Raw genomic sequence first — 23371 nt, 5'->3', positions numbered from 1 at the left:
GTGACTCTTCTCACACTTGATCTGGGAGAAAAGTTGCAGACTTTAGCCCTTGGGAAGTTGCTGTGGTTAGAGCTGGAAAGCTGAAAGGATCAGCAAGACCTGCTCCAATAGTTGGTGGGATTATTGATTGTTGTCATCTCTAGCAGCATCTAATGTGAAGTTCCATTCTCAATATGTAACTTGAAAATTCACACGATTTAAAATAAAATGTGTATAAAAATTGATATCAGAACGAATCCTCTTTTTTTTTCTTTTTAGGTATTAATAGGTTACTAAATAATGGAACCTATGAAGCAGCATTTCCACCCCATGAGGTAACCTGCTTAATTTCAGTTTGATTTGTATATTTAGATTAAAGCTTGCACTAGTATTTTGGGATCCTACTTTAATTTTGTCCTGCAAACTTTTAATTTCACTATACAATCTGTTGATACTTTTATTATTTTTATAGCTCTGACTTTAATATTGGCTTTTAAAATTTTTCCTTACGTTGTATATTATAATAACATCTTGGAACATTTTCTTGCTGAACTGGGATATTATAATTCTTCTTTGATTTGTAGGAACTGGACAATGCCTGTGGAGTTCTTAATGAGAATCTTGGTTGTTCCAAGTTGTTCCAGTTATTTCTATTGAAGTATTTTTGCTTGCCACCTGCAAAATGTTCTGTTTTTTTTCTAATAGTTTGTACACTCGGTTACAGTTAGGAAAACAGATTAATTATTTCCCGTTTAGCCTTTTCTGAATAGTTCTAGATAACTTCTCCTTGACAATACCTTTAAAGTATACTGAAAACTGTAAACCCATGAAGAAAACTAAAACATTGTGTATGACTGGAGAGGTTTTAGACACTCTTTGGGCATTGAAGAGACAGAAGCAAGTCACACATCTTCAGCCCTTGGAGCTGCTCTCAGGAGTGTGGGAATTGCAGCTCTCACTCTGTGGTTCCTCAGCCAGGATATCGTGACTTGGTCGTGCGTTTCAAAGAACTGAGCTTTACAAATTGCTGGGAGTCATTTTTTTATGGCATTAATAATGAAATGCCAGGAAGACAGAGAGGAATCTTTAAGATAAATAATTTAGCACAGCTGTTCACGCCTCAACTGTGCAGTGCTGACTTCAGGGAACAGTTGGCTGTGCTACTAGAAAAGTGTGTCAAGCTTTCTCTGGTATCAAAGCCATGCTGTCATGTCCATTTTATGTGTTTCTTTCTTATGGCATCAGCTGCTGGTTCCATATTTCAGTTAAGATTAATGAAGTCATAGTTTTAAGCCACTTTGACCTTAATTTCTGCTCGACCGAGGCTCCGGACTAGTGGCTGAACACTCAATTTTGTTTTATTTTTCATTTTTTTCTTTGCCATATAAGCAAATAAGGGTGAAAATTCGATCCCAGAGGGAATGCTGAGAGTAGAACTCTGTTATGGATAAACAGTGCAGAAAGAAGCAGGGAAAAAACCTTAAAACATGCAATATTGGGTAATGTTTGTGCATTGCAATCATTCATCCAGCTGGCTGTGAGAGTGAGTTGATGTTCTGTTCCTATGTGTTTTGCTCGTGTGCCCAATTCCTGGGCATTGGAATGTGCTGCCCAGGGAGGTGGTGGATTCACCATCCCTGGAGGGTTTCAAGCTGAGACTGGATGTGGCACTTAGTGCCATGGGCTAGTGACCATGGTAGGGTTGGATTGGATCATCTTGGAGGTCTTTTCCAACCTGGAGGATTCTATGATTCTATGATATTAGTGAAATAGACTTGTACTTGAAATAGACAATGTACTTGAAGCTGTATAAAGGGTTGAGTAGTTCTTTGTAGTGTTGTATTAATATGTTTCTGTCATTAATTACTGGATAAACTGGCCATTTCAGAAGCATTTGTAACCCTCTCTCTTCTGTCAGGCTTCCATTAGCTCCAGATGACATGTCCTGTACGTCCCAGAATTAGAGACCTATTTATTAAATATAAAGAACATTTTGATTAAAACTCTATTAAGAAATACATAAGGAACTAAAATGTTTTCCATAATGCCTAGTAAAGTACTTACATGTCCTTGTTTTTTTCAGGGGAGCCATAAAAGCAGACATCCCATCAAAACACACGGAGCACAGAATCACAGACACCTCTTGTATGAGCGCTGGGCACGGTGGGGAATGTGGTACAAATACCAACCTCTTGATTTAATCAGGTATTAGTACTTTGAAGGGTTTCTGTGATACAAACAGCCTGGCAATAGTGGTGTTACTTGGGTTTCATACTTCCTCCTCTGACACTGAGCACCAGTCATTCCTTGCTGTCAGTTTTAATTCCTGATCTGACAGTCATAGCCACTCAGTGGTGGAGCTAAGCATGTGCCATGGGACAATTCTGTTCTGGATCACCCTTGATGGACTTTCTGATCACTGCCACTTCATCTGTTCCAGCACCTGATGCCCAAGTTTTCAAGCATTAAAGCTCAGCCTTCAGCTTGTGTTTTCAGATCATTAGTTTGAAATATGTCACGATACATAATTATATGTCATTTCTATAATGGAATACTGAGGTCATACTAAATTGCTTTATCCCTTTCCAGAATATTTTGTGTCTGTGTACACCTCTCTCTCTCTCTCTCTCTCTCTCTCTCTCTCTCTCTCTCTCTCTCTCTCTCTCTCTCTCTCTCTCTCTCTCTCTCTCTCTCTCTCTCTCTCTCTCTCTCTCTCTCTCTCTCTCTCTCTCTCTCTCTCTCTCTCTCTCTCTCATTCTCTCTCATTCTTTCTCTCTCTCATTCTCTCTCTCTCTCATTCTCTCTCATTCTTTCTCTCTCTCATTCTTTCTCTCATTCTCTCTCATTCTTTCTCATTCTCTCTCTCTCTCATTCTCTCTCTCTCTCATTCTCTCTCATTCTTTCTCTCTCTCATTCTTTCTCTCATTCTCTCTCATTCTTTCTCATTCTCTCTCTCTCTCATTCTTTCTCTCTCATTCTCTCTCTCTCATTCTCTCTCATTTTCTCTCTCTCTCTATCTCTCTATCTATATATATGTATATATATCTTAAATGAAATGTCATACTTTTAATAATATTGATACTAGTCCATCTACTGAGTCATTGCAAGGACATAAAAATTGCAGAGCCACTTCAACTATATCCTTATATTTTCCCATAAGTCTTCAATTAGTGTCACTAGAATGTTATGGTAGCCTGAAACAAAATATTTTGGTAAACTGACAACTTCGTCATAAATTTCTGATGGTAGTTTCTCCTTAGAATTACTGTACTACTGTGATAGTAGAGAGAGACAGAGATCACCGTAAGTTTCAACTTAAAAGCTAAACTTTAAATGTGTGTGTTTCCTTTTCATGCAGGCGATATTTTGGTGAAAAAATTGGACTGTATATTGCCTGGCTGGGATGGTATACTGGAATGCTTATTCTTTTGGGCTCTTTGTGTTCCTCTATGGATTATTTACAATGGATTCCAGCCAAGTAAGGTAAAATCCTATTTAACAGCATGTAATATAGCCCTTGGAAAATTAAGAACAGTCTGGCACTGTTTTCAATGTTTTCCAGATATGGTAATCATGTAAAAATAACCAAATAGTCAAGTCTATCCACTTTGTATATCTGTTTTGCATCAGGCTGGATGTGTACCATTGACAGCTACTGTTCTTGCTACTGCATCTGCAGGGATTCCCATTCTGTCTGTAAAGAAAAACAGCAAGTACCTCAGGGTCATGGATACTGCAGTGGTTGTTGTTCTAGTTAAGGCTAAAAGGTGAAAAAACAAGGCCTGTTTCCTCATTACCTCCATCTAGCCTATAACTTCCAGAGCGTAGAACAGTTGCTAAACTTCAGCTTACTTCTGCATATGCCTTTTTTTTCCTCCCTTCATTAATAGTGTCAAACTTTGAGTCTCACAAAATTCCTATCCTGCAGCCAGGAGACTCAGCTTCAGGGCAATGACAACCACACGAAAGGAGCCAAGTTTTCAAGTTTCCCACTGTTGGGATTTTGCTCTGAGAAGGGTTTATGCCAATTTAGATGCTGTGGTGATGGAGCTCAAGAAGTGCTGACTGCACTTTTAGGAACTGTTTCAGAGGATGCATCCTCACTACAGAGTTTTCCATTAGATGTTATTAGACACACCAGTATCAGTGCTCTAATAATTGCAACTGTTGTTCCAAGCAGTCTGAGTGCTTAGGCTGTAAGTGTACTTGGAGTCAGATTTCATAGATTTTCTCAGGCTTTGAGTGAGGCCATATTAAGTTTCCTTTATTGAATTTTCTTTAACTTCTGTTTCACAGTAAGTTGTATTCTACAGTGCTGTGGTGAACACTTTCTTTTTAGGCTTGCTTTGTACAGCAAACTCATGAGAAACTTTATAAATTCAAACTGTATTAAATGCAGTTAAATGAAATAAACATATCAGGCAGGAAACTAGCTTGCTAGTTGATGATCTTGGAGGTCTCTTCCAACCCAGGTGATTCTGTGATTCTTTGAACTCTGTACTCATTCTGGCCTGAGGGTTACTCAGGACAATTTCTTTTTCAGGTCCACATCATGTCATAGGGTTTCAGTGAATCAGTGATTCTGATGTTATGTGAAGTCTGACCAAAGATTACTATTTATATTTACTGTTATGTCAGGCAGTATTTAATAGATGCACTCATTTGGAAACAACCTCCCAAACTGGATTAGAGCTGTAAATTCAGCTTTTATGAGAAAGTGAGTGAAAGTGCAATGTTTATTTCCTGGCATTTGTTTTATACTGCTACTTCCCTAGTGTGTCATAGGATCCTTTCAGGCACGTTATCAGTGCTAAAGGACAGAGAAAGGCAATTCCTGAGGTTCTTTGGGAAGCTTACTCACTGCAGTTAAAATTTTACTTAAAATTCCTTTTAACACTTCTGTTAGTTGTGTTTTGCCTCTGTGCAGACACTTAGGTATGTGCTATGCTGTGAATATCAATGGTCCCAGTGAAGACAATGACTTCATCTTTTTAAATCTTAGGATTCTTAAAATTCAAAATGTGGCTTCAAGATATTTTCTCCCAAAATACGATATTAAAGTGGGGTTTTTATTAGTCCTATACATAAATTCTTTTGTGGACACTCAGAATGCAGAGACTTAAAACAGAGCTGCCAGAAATCCCTGTCAGTGGGTTTTGACATGTGACTGGCTGATCTAAGTGTGTGTGCCATGAACAGAACTCCAGCTGATCCAGCTGGGATAAGGTGACTGAAATCAGTGTAGTGGTACCAGTGCTGTCCATCCTCAGAATGTTTGGTGTCTTCTGCATCACTCGGAGAAACAGGCAGTGAATGGGCTGGAAGGTGGTGAGCAATATCTTGTTCTTCTGCTTGTGATATTTGGGATCGAATCCACTGGTGCAACAATCATAACACGATGGCAAAAAAATTGCACTCTCCCCTACAGCTCAGAGCATTTGGGTTCCTGATTTGGGTGAGGCTTTTTAGGCCAAACATTCTCTTTTGATTTATTTTGTTGATCCACTTGTGTGGTGTGGACACTGTTAGCAAACAGAGCACAAATGGCATAACCACTGAAAATCCAGAGAATGTGCAAACAGAGCACAAATGGCATAACCACAGAAAATCCCGAGAATGCGAAAAGTCTTTTTATAACCTTCATTTTCCTGTCTCATCCTGAAGCAAAGAGATCTGTGAGGCAAATGAAACCATCATGTGCCCAATGTGTGAACGCAACTGCACACTGCAGAAACTCAACGAAAGCTGCATCTATGCCAAGGTAATCACTTCTTACTGCTCTCAGGGCAACTTGTGGCTGAGGATCCCCTGGCACTGTGCAATGCCTGCCCTTGTTTCAGCAAAGATTCCTGCAAAATATGTTGTTTCTCTACAGAGGGTTTTGTCAGCCTGTGTCATTCAGATTTCTAATAAGGGAATGGTCAGAGATTACTCTAAAATTACTTTCTGTGAGCAATGCCTGCCCTTGTTTCAGCAAAGATTCCTGCAAAATATGTTGTTTCTCTACAGAGGGTTTTGTCAGCCTGTGTCATTCAGATTTCTAATAAGGGAATGGTCAGAGATTACTCTAAATTTCCTTATTAATAAACCCCTCATCTTTCCATCAGCTTATAAAGACTCCTGAGTAAAAAATTATTTTTTGCACGGTTTTTCCTGCTTTCCCCTGTGACTAACTTCTTGCCCTGTTTCCCCTGTTTGCTTTGTAATTGGACTTTTTGCTCCTCCTAAAGGAATTCTCCAGCAGAATGTGGCTCTGATGTGCTTTGCTCTGTCAAACTAATGCGAAAGTTTTACAGAGTATTTTGCTACGAGAAGCTTTTCTTCCAACTTTAATACTCACAAGTACTTCTGTATGCACACAGTGTTTCCAAGAGAGCAATATATTTTGATGCACAGTGTGTTCATAATGCTGGCAAAGCAGCCTTGGCATTTTTCTTGGAAACCTTAAGCCCATAAAATAACTCTTCCTCAGAAGTCTGTGTTTATAGAATGGGATTGTCTCTGCACCATGGCATTGCAACAAAGCTGCTGCAGTGGGAAAGAGAAAACAGTTTTGTGTCAGATTGCAAAATTTCATATAGATACAACCACTGTTGAGTGAAACTCAACATTTCAAATCTATCTGTGAAGATATTTATAAAGATTATTTAGGTTTCTGTTTTACAAGGTTGATTTTCTATTTGATAATGCAGAAGTTTAAAAGTTGTTTAGCATCAACAGCAATAAATACCACTGAAAATGTTGTACTTAAGGCAAAAGTGGAGTTTGTTTTTAAACACTGCTCTAACTATATGGCCCAAAATCACTCCATGAGGGATTCTTGTAACTTTTGTTTTACTAATTTCTTTATGTGTACTGAAGGTAAAATCTTTCCTAACTGAAATAGCATCATGCAAGCTACAAAACCCATCCCAGAAATGACTCTTGAAGGTGAGAGTCTCCAGCAGTCCACTGCAGTTTAACAGGAAATTAATGCCTTTGGCATTGTGGTATTCCTTTACCTTTAGATCCTGTGATTTTCAGGTCGCCCTTAATGAGAAGCAGTTTTTATGTCTTACTTATATTTACACTTACATCATGTGCTTAAATCATGCAAATTTCACATTTAATGTCACACTGTGAATAATTCATTGCAGCAGAAAAACATGTGCCAGTCCATCCATACTTGCATGCATTTTCAAATCAATCCTCTTGTGAAAAATCCAGATGACAACCAGGGCAGACAAGCAGTAACCACTTGTATTCATCACACCAGGCAGACCCTTCTTGTGTCTGCAAACGTTGTGGCAATTCATGTCAGTTCCAGCTCTTCTTGCCAATGCTTTTGCTCTGGAAAACTGATCAACCTTGGATTAGAACACAGAAAACAAACAAAATTTGTCTCCTTTCAGGCTTTGTCTGTTCTCAATCTCCCCTAATTGGGGAAGAGACAAAATTCTCTTTGGGGAGGGAATAGGATTACCATCTGGCCACGCAAATGGCAAATAAAAATGCTGAAAAAAAAAAAAAAAAAAAAGCTCAGTGAAGCTTTTTATGAAGGTTGTGACTATAATTCCTTCACTCATGCTGATGTCTCTAAAGAAAAGTTCCCAGCAGCTTCACTCCTTAGCTCTTGGTCAGAACCACAGCAGCAGGGGCTGTGATCCTGCTGGTTGCCACCGTGTTGCTCCAGCTGAGCAGCAAATTCCCAACTGTGGCAGCACTTCCACTGTGCTTGCACCCAAATCAGTGAAGGAAAACAGTCTGTGATGGGAGACAACCACAGTCTGATTCCAAATCAGGTGCTCCTTTGTACTTTGTGCAGCACTGTTAGTAATAGAAGTAGTTGGAACTAATGTATTTAAAGATAAAGCTCTGGGAAAAAGAACTGGCATTTCCTGCTTGTTTTCTTGTTCCTGGGATGGAGCTTGTCAGGGTTTTCCTCTGGTTTTATCATTGTGGGGACATAACTTCTCTGTCTTCCTTCCACACAACCCAATTGCTCATAGGCAAGGGAAGCTGTTCCTGATTTTTCCAGGTATCAGTACCTTATTCTGCAGTAAATGTTTTAACCTCACTCATTCAAGTAGCTCATTGTGGAGTATGTAAACACTGAGCTCATTAGGAACAGAGTTCCTTTAGGACACGTTCATCTCCCCAAGAAAAGGGGAGAGTTATCCAAGCTTATAAAAACCTTAACATAGAAAAGGTTGAGGTTAAATTTGACCCACCATATGATAAGAAAGCTGGATGAATTTTTAGCCTGGCTGGACATGGACAGAACAGCTCCTGGTGTTTGTGAAACTAAATAACTGGTGATGCATGAAGTGACAGTAGAGAAGAGCAGATTGCAAGTTATTCTGGAAGACTTACTGTCACAGCCCTTGGTAGAAGAAAGGTGCAAGTAGGACTTAGTAGAACGTTTAGCTTGTGGCTTCTGCCACCAGTTATGGACTCTGGGATTATTGGTGGCAAAAGGTAAGTGGCAATATTATTTGTTCCTGATAATATTTATTTTCTATTCAGGTCACACATTTGTTTGATAATGGAGGGACTGTCTTCTTTGCTATTTTCATGGCAATCTGGGGTAAGTACATTTTTATTTTACTTTTTTGTGATGGTTCCAGCATGAAACACCTGGTGGAATTAGCTTGCATGGGAGCTTACAGTGTTTTGCTGCCAGGACATAGTGAAGACTGGTGTCAGACCTAGAGATACTTAATTTTACCAGTGTGAATGTTTGCCAGTGTAAACCCTGAGGAAATAATACCAGTTCATATCCATACAGATGTCTGAATTCAAACCAGAGCTTTACCATTTTAGATAAAATGCCACATAACCACTTTAGTTATGCAGTATATGTGAATGAGCATGAATGATTCTAACCAAAAGTGAAGGATGAACAAGCATCACAAATTTTGGAGGTTGGAATGGTAAAAGCAAAAAGCAATGTACAAACAAACGTCAGAGACTTACACAGACAACACAAGCACATGCAAAAATCATCACTGGATTGCCAAAAATGAACGTGATATAACTGAAGGACACACTTGGTTTGATCCTGGCTTGGGTGAGACATAAGGTGGCCAGAGGACCAGGGCAGTGACTGTCCTGCTCAGCACTGCTGAGGCCACACTCAAACACTCAGAGTTTTCAGATTCTATGGGGACAATTGTCAGAGAGTGGCTAATGACAGTTATGTTAAATTACTGCTTTTCTTGAGATCTGCATGACCCTTTTTGTTAGCCTTTTTTGTTTGTTTGTCAGTGTCATTAACATGAAGTTTGTTTTCCACAGCAACAGTCTTCCTGGAGTTTTGGAAACGACGCAGAGCTGTATTAACCTATGACTGGGACCTCATAGACTGGGAGGATGAAGAGGTAAGAAGCAGAAGGAAACCTGGAATGCTATCAGCATGACCCGAGTGTCCATATCAATCCATACCTATCAGCATGACCCGAGTGTCCATATCCCTCCATATTGGATGTCAGAAATCTGAGTTTGTTGCTCAGATGATATTTGTACTATAACACCAGCTGCAGAATGAGCAAGTGTACTTGAGATTATACAAGGAAAGATACTTTGCCTTCTGCAACTAGCATTATCATTCCAAATATAATTCTACAGTTGTTAAAAGTATCCTTTGAAAAACTGAGTGGAAATACTTCCCCTACAGAGAGCAGGAGCTGCTACTGATGCCAGCACAGATGCCTTTCAGTTTTGTGGTTTCTTGTACTGGAAATTCCTGATCCTGCCTGAAAATGGGACCAAGACAAGCAAAGGAACAGAAACTAGCTATTATAACCTTCTGAGAGGCATAGCCTATCCTCAAACATTTTGCTGTCAGCATCAGCAGTAATAAAATGATTCTATTACTTCACAAATCACCAGTGAACAGAGCTGTAATTTCATTGTATTGGTGATTTAATCGCAGTCTAAGTCACTAGACTTTATCATTACTTGTTCTCTGGCTTTCCACAGATGGGTAGATACAAGCATTTAATGAATGGCTTCACATCACAAAAAGCACCATTATAACTGGCATTAATTTGTAGTTCTCTTATCAATTTCTGCAGACAATGTAGTGTCTAAGTCAGTAATGTGACCTGTGATCTTTTTAATGCCCTTACATAAGGGGGAAGGCTCTTCTGCTTTCTCTTCTCTCCTGGTCTCTGGCACTGTTTCCAAGGCTTTTCAAAAGACCAAATTATTTCAGTATTTGAATTGAAGCAGTATAAAAAAAATAATGTGTATGAGTCTAATTTTTTGCTTTATAGCACATATATGTCTGATACTTGACACCTCAGATGAATGAGTCCTGCAACAAATGGAATCCACCCTGTCATTCCAGGAAGAGCTGCGACCCCAGTTCGAAGCTAAATATTCCCAAGTGGAAAGAGTAAATCCCATCACAGGAAAACCTGAACCTTTCCAGCCTTTCCCTGATAAGCTCAGCCGACTGATGGTGTCTGTCTCAGGAATATTCTTCATGGTGATGTTGAATAATATCAGAATTTGTGTGTTGTAATTAATCTTATTCTGGTGTAAATAGTAACTCGTCCTGAGTGCACTCATTAAGTTTAGTGGATTTGCATAATATAGGCAAAAGTCTCAGTCTTACTCTTTGCTTAGGGACCTGTTCTTCCAAGAGATGTTATCTAGTTACATCGTAAAAGAGCAGTAAAGAAATGCTTTTACCCATCAATCCAGTGGTTTTGTGGAATTCTGCTCTCTAAAGCAAATGGAAATCCTTAAAACACTCGTTGATCTATTATTATTTCAGTGGAAATGGTTTCAGAAATGCCTCCTTTTGTTCTGACACCTGTGTCCATAAACACCTGCAGATTTCCCTGGTCCTCACTGCAGTGTTTGCAGTCGTGGTGTATCGACTCGTAGCCATGGAGCAGTTTGCCTCCTTCAAGTGGTATTTCATCAAGAAGTATTGGCAGTTTGCAACGTCTGGCACTGGAGTCTGTATCAATTTCATGATCATCATGTCACTCAATGTTGTAAGTCTTCTTTTAAAGGAGGGATTCATTTAAAAGGGGAGTTTCTACAAGGTTACTCAGTTTGTTTTATACCAGATCTAAACATGTTTGTGCTGATTCATGTAGCAGTGTCTGAAGACAGGATTTCAGGGGGGTTTTGTCTTCTGATATTGTTTGTCAACATTTTTCTCTAATGCTCCTTACTTTGTCACTGCACCAGCTCACAGGGGTACAGACTGCTGCTTTCTCCCTTTGCATTTTTTGGCATTCATGTAAACTTTTACAACAGAACTGCATTAGTTTCTTGGCTAAAGAGAATGGGACTAAAGGAGTACAATGAAGTCTTTATAGGAAACTGTACACATCACCCTCCCTTCTGTGCTCACACACTTTGATGCTGTAGGGCAGCAGAATTCCTGTGCTTCTGATGCTTGTTTTCCTTCTGGATTTGGCATCACAACAACCAGGATTTGCTTTACTTACACCATCTCTTCTGTCTGTTTTAGGTGTATGAAAAGGTTGCCTATCTCCTGACAGATCTAGGTATGTAGGCATTTACTAGTGGTATGATCCTTTCTTAGTTCCACAAAGTAAGGTTTTGAAAATGTCACGTATGCATAATACATTTCTGGGATTTCCCTAAGCAAGTGAGGAAATAGTAGAAAAGTGAGTCATTTTTTCTTCTATTTCTACTTCTTTTAATGTTTCATAGTATAAATTGAAAAACTCTCATCTCATTTTGGAGCCAAAGTCAAAACATGCTTTCTTAGAATACTAAAAGATGTTTTCCATTTTTCCCCAATTCTTGTCTATTTTTCACTCATTTTTAATTTGAACTTTCCTATGGGGAAATAAAAAGATAAAATTAAATTGCCCACGATAAACATGCTAAGTCGTGAATTTTAAAGTAGCTCTAATTCTGTCACATTAAAAAGTTATGCTGAAGCCTCTAGTTGTGGTTTGGTCACAGAGGTCAAGTTTTCTAGCTTATGGGAAACAAAGCAAAGACAGAATTTAAGATCTCTGACTATGTCAATGTGTGACCTTTCAGTGTTTCTTCTTCCATGCTCACTTTTAGCCCATGTCAGGTTAGGCAAGTGATCTTGTCTTGGTTAAGACTCCTGGTTAAGGTATTAAACAAGGTGTTCCAAACTCTGCAGTGTTTCAGGTAAGGGGTAATTGAGCACAAACTCTGCAGTGTTTCAGGTAAGGGGCAGTTGAGCTGGTTAGAAAGACAAAGAATGTATAGTCAACTTGCTTAACTGATGAACATTGAAAATATTGTGTCTTTCTGAAGAGCACCCTAGGACAGAATCCGAGTGGGAAAACAGCTTTGCCTTGAAGATGTTCCTCTTCCAGTTTGTCAACTTGAACAGCTCCATCTTCTACATTGCCTTTTTTCTTGGCAGGTAAGTCATTCTTCTAACTGCACTTAAAGGAAAACTTGCACAGAACTCAAAAGGTCCAAAGAAAATACAGTGACAGTTTAAACTGTAAGATTTAGATGCAAGTCAGTTTCTGAGGATAATTAATAGCACTAAATTAATATTCTTATCTGTTTGTGGGGGTTGAGAGAGTAAAAATTATTCTTCTTAAGTGGGTCTATGTACAGGATTTTCCTACTAAATGATAATTCAGAACCTTTGAAAATACATCCACTTCCTAAATGTGGGTCTGGATTTAGCCCTGTGCTAATAAGCTTTGGTAATTTTTTTCTTGTTTATTCCCCTTGACTTACCTTTCCCAGGATGCATTTTATAAACAGCCAATATTGCCTGGCAGGTCTGACACAGGAGAAGGCACAGAAATTCTGGCTCCAGTTTTTTGTGTGCATCCTTAGCTCAGAGCATGAGATCCAGTACAGGTCTAACCTTGCTTCATCTTCAGTTCAGTTATGGTCACACTCACCATTCCTGCAGAACCCACAGAATATTTCAGAGTGCTTTCTATAAAGTTTTATAGTATAATTTCACTTCAAGATTTTTTGATGGAAGAAAACAAAAGCAAACAAGCAAATGAACAAAAAAAACCCTCTAGAAAATCTGTTTGTTACATCTAGTGATGTATTTGTCATACAGTTTCTAAACTTCTTTGTGTCTTGTTCTCTCCCATGTCTACTGGGACCAGGCAAGGATTTCTTTCTCTGTCATTTATAACTTTCACTGAAGTCATTAAGAATTTTGATTCAATTTTTTTATACAAATCAAGTGCACACTTCACATGGGCAAGCAGATCCCTGTGCTGCAGTAAATTCCTATGTATTGCAATGGTTTGTCTTCTTAGAAGTAGATTAGACTCTGAATAACTAACATCTAAAACCTCTGAAGCCAGGAGTTTTGTGCAGGGCATAATAAAAGCTTAGGATCACTTGCAAAATGATGGTCCTTGTTTGCATTCTGAAGTTTCTGTGTTCTACAGATTCCAGATCTAAGCCTGTGTGATTTGATCTGTTGATATTTCATGAGTTTGTTCAGTGCACGTTGTGAAATCACTCCTGACACAGGGTGTTCTTGGACTGTCTGCTGAGAAACAGGAATCTTGTTTTCCAGGTTTGCCGGACGCCCAGGAAAGTACAACAAGCTCTTTAACAGATGGAGGCTGGAAGAGGTAAACGATCCTGGTTTGTGTTCCTGACATATTTCCATGAGTAAAAAGGAAATGGCTGAAGGCCATGAATGCCTAGTCTGAAGGATTTGTTATTCTAAGTGCAGGAAAGAGTAAAGTCTGTAAAGTTTAGCGAAGGATAGGAAACAGGAGATGTGTTTTTCCTTCTGCATGCTGCACTGTGCTAAGTGACTCTGCCCAAGATACACAGTTCTTTGTCTTTGGGAAAAGCAAACAGGGGTAGTCCTTTACCCCAGAAGCACTACAAGGTCCTGTGAGTCTGGAATCTCCTGGGTATGTGGAATTTTTGGATGGAGGACACAAATTCAAAGCCATCAGCTTCTTAAATTTCCTTCAGCAGAGAAAAGACACAGCTCTGTCGAGTGGGTCCAGAGGAGGGACAGGAAAATGGTCAGAGGGCTAGAGCATCTCTCCTGTGAAGAGAAGCTGAGGGAGGGGATTGTTCAGCCTGGAGAAGAAAAGGCTCCAAAGAGCCATTATTGCTGTCTCTCAGGTCTTAAAGAGGCTTATAGGGAAGGTGAGGACAAACGTCTAGTAGGGTCTGTTGAGACAGGTCAGGGAGGAATGGGTTTAAACTGCAAGGTTAGATTTAGACTAGGTATAAGGAGGATAATATTTTTTTTATTATTATGAGGATGGCAAAGCACTGGAACAGGTTATCTAGAGAGGTAGAGGTTCCCTAGATATCCCATCCCTGGCAACATTCCAGCTTAGCTGGGATGGGGCAGGTTGAATGGGGCTTTGAGCTATCTCATCGAGTTGAAAATGGCCATGCTCATAGCAAGAGTTTGGACTATATGATCTTAGGAGATCCTTTTCAACTCAAACTGATGTGTATTCTATGATTTAAAATAAGGAGAATAGTATTTTCAAAACTTAACTTGAAAACATGTTAGAATTGCAACTTGCCAGTATGAAGTTCTCTGTTATCTCTGAAAAACAGTTTTCTTTGATTGAACCTTGGTAGCCATGGAGTAAAATATCATAACTTTGTGGTCTGAAAAAAAGATTTTTTAATTACTGAACATTTTAATATGGCACTCTGTATAGTTAAGGTACCAGTACCAGAAATTAAGCTACTAAGTCTCTCTTTGGACTTAGAGAATTGCAAACGAAATGTTGCTCCATTCCTTTGAAATTTATATGTATGAAATGGTCTATATCACTTATCATATCTAGCACACATACCCTTAACTTAGGTAACATGATCTAGTTCTCCAAGAAATAGTATCTCTAAAGGTTGTTCCTCTGAAGTCTGTCTTAATATTTCTGTAGATGGAGGTTAGTGTTTTTCACCAAACATATTTCGTATTTTTCATTTATCCTCCGAACAAATAAAAATAAAGGAATTTTGGGGCTATTTATCTGTTTCTACTTCCTTTCAGTGTCATCCCAGTGGCTGCTTGATAGATCTGTGCCTGCAAATGGGAGTGATTATGGTTTTAAAACAGATGTGGAACAACTTCATGGAACTAGGCTATCCGTAAGTTCAGACGCTGAAGTTTACTCTACTAATAGTGAATTTGTGAGGTTCAATGATAGGGAAACTGTTTTCATGTTTGGAGAATATTTTCACTTTTTGCATCTTACATACTGTGCCTTTATTCCCCAGGGAAGCAGTAACTGCTGCTCTAAGATATTGCTGCTTTGGGGGTGTTAACCATCTAATCTGTGCATTATGATTTCATTTTCCATGGTGCAAACAGAGCTGTTCAGCCTCTGATGAGACTGATGGGCTGAGTCTTCTCTTTGAACTGGAAGAATCTATTTGCAGAAAAAGGTTAATCATCAAATATTAATCTAATCAAAGTCTCAACCTTGAAAATATGTTCAGAAAGGGTCAGCTCAAAACATGCAACCACTCTGCAAATGAGGGTCAGTGTACTGGACCTTGGGATTTTGAAGAGGGGAAACCTGCAAGAGCTACCAGGTTTCCTGTCTTTTCAGCCCTCAGGACCTTAACTCTGGCTAGAACTTAGTTTAGACCATGCTTATTTTCCTTTATGGAAAGAAGTGTTTTGTTGTGACAGAACCGTTGTTTGCAACTTAGGCAACATTTGCTCTTTGAGAAACAAGAGAGATCAAGAGCCAGACATGAAATTACCTTGAGAAAAAATAGCAGCCTGTTCATAAGAATACTTGAAGTTATTTTCCAGCTTCAGTCTCTCTTCCATAACATCTAGGCACAAACAGTAGTATTTAATTGCCCCCTGTGTTGCCTGGCTAATATTTCTGACTTGTACAACACTTGAATTTGTAGCTACTTTGTGCAAAGATCTCTGCACAGCTTTATAAAGAACAGTCTTAAACATTTGCAGCTTCAGCAACGCTTGCAAAGATCTCTGCACAGCTTTATAAAACACAGTCTTAAATATTTGCAGCTTCAGCAACACTTCTAAAGACTTTTTCCCACTTCAAGAAAAAAATATTCTGTAGAGCATCTAGATCTTTCAGTTTGTTCAAAAATACTAGATGTGTTCTAGTGTTCACCATATTCTAGTTCACCATGTTCTTCCTGAGCTCCACTTACTTGGTTTGTCTTTTACAGGGTTGAAAATAAAGCATTAGTTACTTTTTAATGCTCTTGCTCTGCATGATTTTTTAATTGTATTTTTTTAACGTAGTCATGCAGGTAAATCCTTACCAAAAACAGTCCATGCAAACATGTTCCACATTTAGAAAAGTTGATCAGTACAATGCCAGATGTGGCACATTGAAGACATAACTGCAGAATTTTGGGATCTTCTCTATGTTCTTTTGATTGTCTCTTGTATGATACTGTAAATATTTGCAGAAAATATCTAGCACATTCAGGTGCTATTCAAAATAGTCCCAGTTACATCCAAACAATAGCAGAAAGTATTTGAGGTGGCTGAGCAGGCACAGTCAATAACACTCTCCTTGTCTCCTGAAGTTTGTTACAGAATTGGTGGTCACGGCGCAAAATGAAGAGAAGAGGGCAATCGATGGAGAATAAAATTTCTCTACCTCAGTGGGAGAAAGATTGGAATCTGCAGCCTATGAATCTCCATGGTTTAATGGATGAATATTTAGAGATGGGTGAGCAAATTCAGGGAGGTGTTGGCTCCATTAAGGAAGTGGAACTACCTTGTTGCCTGTTGAAAGACGCTTTGCATTTCCCATTTCTAACCAGAGAAATGTCTGTCCAGTTTTACAGTTTGGCTTCACCACCATCTTTGTCGCTGCCTTCCCACTTGCACCTCTCCTTGCACTGCTGAACAACATCATAGAGATCAGGTTGGATGCCTACAAGTTTGTCACTCAGTGGCGCCGGCCTATGCCTGCAAGAGCGACGGATATCGGTGAGAGAGCCTAGTGACTGTCACCAGCAGTTTGTGCTTCCTTCTTTACAGCAGCTTCACTGCCAAAATATTTCATGTGTCAGCATTGCTAACATAACCTACAGATCCCAGTGACAACTCCCCTGTTGAGCAACAGGAGGATCCTCCCTTGCTTTGCTAAGAGAACTCCTCAAACTTGTTTTCCATTTCCAATAAGGAATCATAATAGTTGTAATATTGAAATCAGGCTAAGTGCTATTTCAGCCTTCTGATGTGTGGAACTCTAGGTTAAAGTTCAATTGAATTTAGAAACTAAGTTTAAGGAGTGAATTCCCTTTTGATTTAAAACTGAATTAAATAAGATTAAGAAATCTCTTTCCAGAATCTCCTATTTGGCTATCATAGCCAAAGATTATAGTTATGCCTTTGTTGCTTAGCTAGTTCTTCTCAGTAGGGTGTGCCCTTCTGTCAGATTTCATCCAGGTGGAGCCAGTGGTGGCCGCAATGTGGGGACATGGCTTAGTCTTGACCAGTTTCTCTGACTCAAAATTCTTTCTCAATAAAAAAGAGAATCCATGTGACTAATAATGACTTCATTATGACTAGTATGACTTTGTACACCTTAATATGACAGTAAAAACTAACTGCATTGTCATTTCTCTCATTTCTAGGTATCTGGTATGGAATTCTGGAAGGAATTGGAGTTCTGGCTGTCATCACCAATGCCTTTGTCATTGCCATTACTTCTGATTACATTCCACGTTTCGTCTACGCATACAAATATGGTCCCTGTACAGACCAAGGGTACAGACAAGAAAAGTAATTAACATACTCTTTCTATACATATATGTGTATTTCAGTGGGAGCACATCTTGCTGCTGTGTTTGTGATAACATACACACCACAACCAGCACAGTCAGATGCATCTCTGGTTTACATCAGTGCAGACCTTCACAGAGGTGAAGTGCAAGTAACTCAGCCATTCCAAAGGCTTTGCAGACTAACTCCACAGTTACATACTTCAAAAATCACCTCTTCCCTTCTGAATGCAAACAGCAAAGTTCAATGTACATAGTGTCAGTTTTCAGGCTTTTTCTAGATAAGCCTTTCTTCATTTCTGCAATAGCTCTGGACTATCTTCCCCCACTACATTCCTGAGCACATGTAAATGCTCCCAAAGCCTCTTTTATCCTAAGCCTCAGTCACTGTCAAACTTCCCTGCCTGTTTCTCTTACAAATGCTTGGAGCCAGACTGCCTGGCCTCGACAGGATGGAGCTGAACTCCAGCTGTAGTGGCTCTTGGCTTCAGCAGGGGATCTTGCCTTGCTTTGCACCACCAGACCAGTCTCCTGCACTTCTCTCCAGGCCATTACCAATGGGTTTTGGCCTTTGGGTCCACCATGCTCTGTCTGCATTTCCCACTGTCTACCATGACCTTGTACACGATCTGAGCAGATCATGATACACTTGGGCATCCTCTTTCCTTTGGAATCCAGGGCCCTGCAGGTGTTCTCAGGGCATGGGTTTGGAGGGGTTTTTTAATTCCTTTCTTTTTAATGTGGGAGTCAGGGTTACCTCAAAAATAGGAAGCATCATTTGCTATTACTATAACAGTCTCACAAGCACAATTTATCTTCTTTACTGCTCAGGAGGAAGGAGAAAAGTGAAAGCATCAAGGCTTGTCCTGCATTCAGAGACTCAGTTCAAACTGCAGGGGTCTGTCATTCCTTCTCTCATTGCTCCATCTCTAATGGTTCAAAATAGAGATCTACCCTCCCTGTGCTGGCACAGGAAGAGAAAATTTATGGGCAAAAAATAGGAGGCAGGATAGGATGAAAAGAGACAGCAAAATGTTAGTGCTTAATGCACACTACCCATTTAACAGAGAACTATGTAATTATGTTTTTTCAGTAGTGATTTGAGGTATCAGAGCAAACCTGAAGACTTAGGATGTATAAAAGCATTCCTCATGCATCTCTTTTTAAAACTTCTTAGACTTTCAGGTGTCCTTTAGTTAAGTTACAAGACATTTCAAAGACGATGGGATGTCTTAAGTGTCTGTGGTTTTCAAGGAATAGCAGAAAACTTCACTCTTACAGTCATGAATCAATATGGTTATATGATTTCTGTCATTATACTAATAAATTGTTGCCCTTAAGATGGCTGTTTGGTAGAGATGCACTGTTCATTTTACTGCTGGTGAAAATTCTTCATAAAATTCATCTCATCTCATAAGGTTCATCTCATAAAACCTGCCATTTTTGGTGTACACTGCATGGTTGGTGGCAGATTCTGCCAGGGTGGGAAGTTACTCTGCTCTCTGCCTCTCATCATCTTTCAAAGTGCAGTAACTTTAGGAAACAGTGAAAAACACTGTAGCAATAACTTTTGGTTTATATCTCCTGGTAGGTAAGAGGCAAAACCATAAAAAGTGCTGAAAATAGATTTTTTAACAGTGTTACACCTGAAACAGATGTTACTCATTTCTTTCCAATACATTTAGCTTCTCTGCATAAAATTTTGGAACTGTTTTTGTCCTGATAAGCAAATTATGGTTCTAATATGTGATAACAGAATATGTTTACATACAGGATCTATGCTGTATAACCACTGTATGAAGAAAGTCCTGACCCTGTGGCTTTTCCTTTCAGGTGCTTAAAAGGATACGTCAACAGCAGTTTGTCAGTATTTGATCTGAGTGAACTTGGGATGGGATACTCGGGATACTGTCGGTATGTTTGGATGTTCTCTCTTGTAATACAGGCATGGCCATTAATGCAGGCACTAAACTGGAAGTCAGTGCTTAAATTACTGGCACAACAGCTTGTTTTTCATGTGTAAAAGCATTGGAGTTCATCCTTGTTCAGTGTGGAAGTTTCAGGTGCAAACTGTGTGCTGGGACACACTAACACACTGGTAAACTGTGTTTGGAGTTTCTCCAGAACTCTTGCAATCCATTCTCTTTCCTGCCTCTATGAATGAGTTCATTTCAAAGTTTCCCCAGCTGCCCAGGAGAGTAAACATTGTCATTTCAGTTTTGTTAGGCATTCTGAAGTCTACTAATTGAAATACACCATTAAAAGTTTTGTTGTGGCTCTAACCCAGGTGGAGATTTTTGCAAGATGACTCCAAGAAACTCAGCATAAAAATGGACTATAATGTTGCATGAGTGCACCTGTGGTTTCAGATGTAGTTTTGCAGTGAGCATTGGTTCAAATGGACTGAGAAGTTTTAGAATCATGTTACAGTTATGCAAACTTTTGAGAATCTCAAATGCTTATAAGCAAAGACAAGAGTCAATTTAGAGTCAATACACTTGAACTGAACACTCCAAAAAATTGTTAGATCGGGATTTTTTTAACTAAAAACTGCCATTTCATAAACACCCCTATTTAACAGCCTACATAGTGAACTGTTGTTCCCCCTTTCTGTTTAACTCCCCTTTCAATCTACTTTCAATGCAGTTTCTCTTCTTTTATCCAGAGCTGGGATGAACTAGAGACCCCTGACTCCAGGTTTTTGAGCACGGGCTAACTTACTGGGTTTCCCTTTGCTTTGCAGGTACAGAGACTACAGAGCTCCCCCATGGAGTTCAACTCCCTATGAATTCACCCTGCAGTTCTGGCATGTCCTGGCAGCACGACTGGCCTTCATCATAGTGTTTGAGGTTAGTTATGGCACAATTCCTTCCTACCTCTGAAAGTCTTAGTTGATTTTTTTACAGTGTTCCTGTAAGTAAATTGTCATCTTCATCGATTGCTTGTTCATTAGCCAAGAGAGAGGAAATAAATTGCTCTCCCCAAACTGATGTCTATCAGCTGCTTCAGTCAGGAGTGACAGAACATGCACCTATGTGGAGTCCCTCCAAAGTCCTAGTTCCTTAACAGGCATTTTATACATCCTGCTGCTTCCCAACCAGAACTTTCACATTTTATGGAAATAGAAGAAACACAAGTTTTTGTGTACATTAGGCACAGTTACTACAAGATAAAATACAGGCAAGGCAAATGATACATGATCCTAGCTTAATATAAAAGTAGAAATGTATATACTAACTTTGAAGAGCATGTTGCACACTGTTCAAGAATCTGGTTACCTATTTCTGTTATGAGCCCTTAACAAAGACTCCTTGTAGGCAGTGTTTGCATTTTTCCACCAAACTAGCACACCCTGCAGTCACATCTTCGTTTAAGTCATTTAACTATACCCTTAGTTTTACTTTTCAGAAGCCTTAAGCATTTCCCCATTTCTGTTGGGACACTCCTTATTCCCATTTGGGTGTGTGTTTTTATTAAAAAAATGAAGGACTTTCAGCCACGAATTGACCCTCAGTTCCAGTTTTGCCACAGTCCTTTAGGCTCTAAAATGTGGTCCTAGAAATGAATATTTAATCCATTTTTAAGTGATTATTTTTGTTCTTCTTTTCAGCACCTTGTTTTTGGAATAAAGTCTTTCATTGCCTACCTGATTCCAGACATGCCCAAAGACTTGTGTGACAGAATGAGGAGAGAGAAATACTTAGTCCAGGAGATGATGTATGAGGCTGAACTGGAACATTTGCAGAGAGAAAGGAAAAAGAATGGGAAACAGTATCACCATGAATGGCCTTAGTGACTACCATGCTGCAAGAGAAACATCGTTTGAAAATTGCAGAGTGCAGTCACAGTGAAATCAGAGTCTGGCAGCAGTGTGAGATTCATCTGTGGTGTATATATGTTCTTGCTGGGCAGTGCAGTTGTAGGATTTGGTGGATGCTGGGAAATAGAAGTTTGGGATGCAGACAACGAAAAGCCTTACCTGTAACTGGTCTGTGGGGAGTGCCAAGGAGAACTGGCACTCAGGAATGTGCAGACACTGGTCTGGAAAATGGCAATGAATTTTCATGCTGTTCATGAAGATACACTCTCAGCCTAATGAAAACAAAAAATTACCTGTGAACTTATAGAGTAAGGGCATGACTAAAACCAACTTACATGATATCCACTACTTCTGCAGCTTCTGATTGCTCTGTCCATCTGTAATGCCTCTGAAGAAAAGAGCAATTGTTGCCTTTGTGGCCATATCTTGATCTTTCAGGCTTACTGTTTTGTCAGGTTTGTCCTAGTCTCTTGTTGAGATTGTGGATGTGGTCCTACCCTAAGAAATGGGGTCTGTGGCTGCTTAATATATACTATGCAGTGTAAGATTTGCACATCAGTGTCATTAATTTATCCTTCTCGTTGAAAACCAAAAATTCCAAGCTCAAAAAGGAAACAGCAGCACAAAAAGAGCACATCCCGTTGCCCACATTGCAGCTCTGTCTGAGAACAGCACAGCTGCTGAGCTGCCTTTCCACTTTTGTGTGTGGAAAGGATAACTTCACTCACTTCCAGGAGGAGAGAACTGTCATGTTCATGCTCTGACGTAGCATGCAGATGTCTAACTGTGTTACTGTTCCTTTTGACCTGCCTGGGCAATGATTCCATGACTTCACAGGATGTTAATTCGAAATATTCCCATGCAGTGCAAATTCCTTTTTCTTCAATAGCCAACTAACTCTTTCCAGTATGCAAGCTTCTGCAGATTATATCAGACATGCAGCATAACCTTGTGACTTGCTTGTTCAGGGAGAAGCAGAGCAGTTCATAACAATGCTCTTCTGACTGTAATAGTAAATGTTCCAGTCACGTGCACTTATTGGCCTGAATATGTCCAACCATGGGAGTTAGATAGAGGCAGATGTTTAGACAGGTTGTATACAAATGCACACACATATAGGGGTTAGTTTTGTTGATAATTTTTGTACTCCTTCTTACAGTTTGGGGGGTGTTTTTTGGTTCAAATCACTAGAAGAAGTAGATGTTTGTGTGGGAATGAAATTTCAGTTTTTATGTGCAGACAGCATACTGCAGTGTTGCTTATGGTTCTAGTCATATTTTGGTAATGAAATTGTCCATTACTAACACTTCATAATATTGAATAGTATAAACAAGTTTGCAGGGTTACCTTGCAGAGATGGGAGTGGAGAAACAGAGCTACAGTCGTTCTGTTTCTCTTGTACAGTTTTAAGTGATGCTTCTCTCTATTGGATGAGAAAAATTTCAGACTCAGAAAGTCAACAAAGCACAGTAACTATAAAGGCTGCAAATTTTAGCATTGTTTTTAGGGATAAAGCTGCAGCAAAATCTCTGCTGGCAGATGTGAAAGTACCTGAATTTTTAGCAGTTGCAATACCCTGTCAAATGACAAGGATGATTCCAGCATTCACCTGCATGAATTAGCACCATCACTTTATCATAGAAACAATTTTGAGAGTCAAGAGCCCATCGAAGTGGGTGAATGGGATGTGTGGTATCCAGAGGGCCTAACATCACACCTGGAGTTCTTTAGACATTTCACAGTGTTCATGAGATCTCTTGGTCAGTTCCAGCTCTCGGTGACCAGACAAGACAACTAGAGGAGTATCTACAGAGCTGCATAAAAGGCAGAAAGAAATGTGAAGGTCTGGTCCAACCAGAT

General features: G+C 39.5%; 1 protein-coding gene across 1 annotated transcript in view; it reads left to right on the top strand.

Moving 5' to 3' along the window:
• ANO3 (anoctamin 3) overlaps nucleotides 1–21484 on the top strand; it is a 38678-nt gene extending 17194 nt beyond the window's left edge. The window contains exons 9-25 of the mRNA XM_009072701.1: nucleotides 259–314; nucleotides 2063–2184; nucleotides 5644–5740; nucleotides 8485–8545; nucleotides 9256–9338; nucleotides 10310–10450; nucleotides 10803–10967; nucleotides 11453–11489; nucleotides 12244–12355; nucleotides 13496–13553; nucleotides 14957–15054; nucleotides 16486–16631; nucleotides 16742–16894; nucleotides 17545–17692; nucleotides 19525–19605; nucleotides 20435–20540; nucleotides 21302–21484. Coding sequence (XP_009070949.1) covers nucleotides 259–314; nucleotides 2063–2184; nucleotides 5644–5740; nucleotides 8485–8545; nucleotides 9256–9338; nucleotides 10310–10450; nucleotides 10803–10967; nucleotides 11453–11489; nucleotides 12244–12355; nucleotides 13496–13553; nucleotides 14957–15054; nucleotides 16486–16631; nucleotides 16742–16894; nucleotides 17545–17692; nucleotides 19525–19605; nucleotides 20435–20540; nucleotides 21302–21484 — 1847 coding nt within the window. The remainder of the gene's footprint in view (nucleotides 1–258; nucleotides 315–2062; nucleotides 2185–5643; nucleotides 5741–8484; nucleotides 8546–9255; nucleotides 9339–10309; nucleotides 10451–10802; nucleotides 10968–11452; nucleotides 11490–12243; nucleotides 12356–13495; nucleotides 13554–14956; nucleotides 15055–16485; nucleotides 16632–16741; nucleotides 16895–17544; nucleotides 17693–19524; nucleotides 19606–20434; nucleotides 20541–21301) is intronic.
• Nucleotides 21485–23371: the final 1887 nt, after the last annotated feature.

The sequence above is a fragment of the Acanthisitta chloris genome, unplaced genomic scaffold (assembly GCF_000695815.1).
Source record: "Acanthisitta chloris isolate BGI_N310 unplaced genomic scaffold, ASM69581v1 scaffold16714, whole genome shotgun sequence".
Classification (NCBI taxonomy): Eukaryota; Metazoa; Chordata; class Aves; order Passeriformes; family Acanthisittidae; genus Acanthisitta; species Acanthisitta chloris.
The sequence above is the reverse complement of the archived record's forward strand: the minus strand, read 5'-3'. Positions and strand labels throughout refer to the sequence as shown.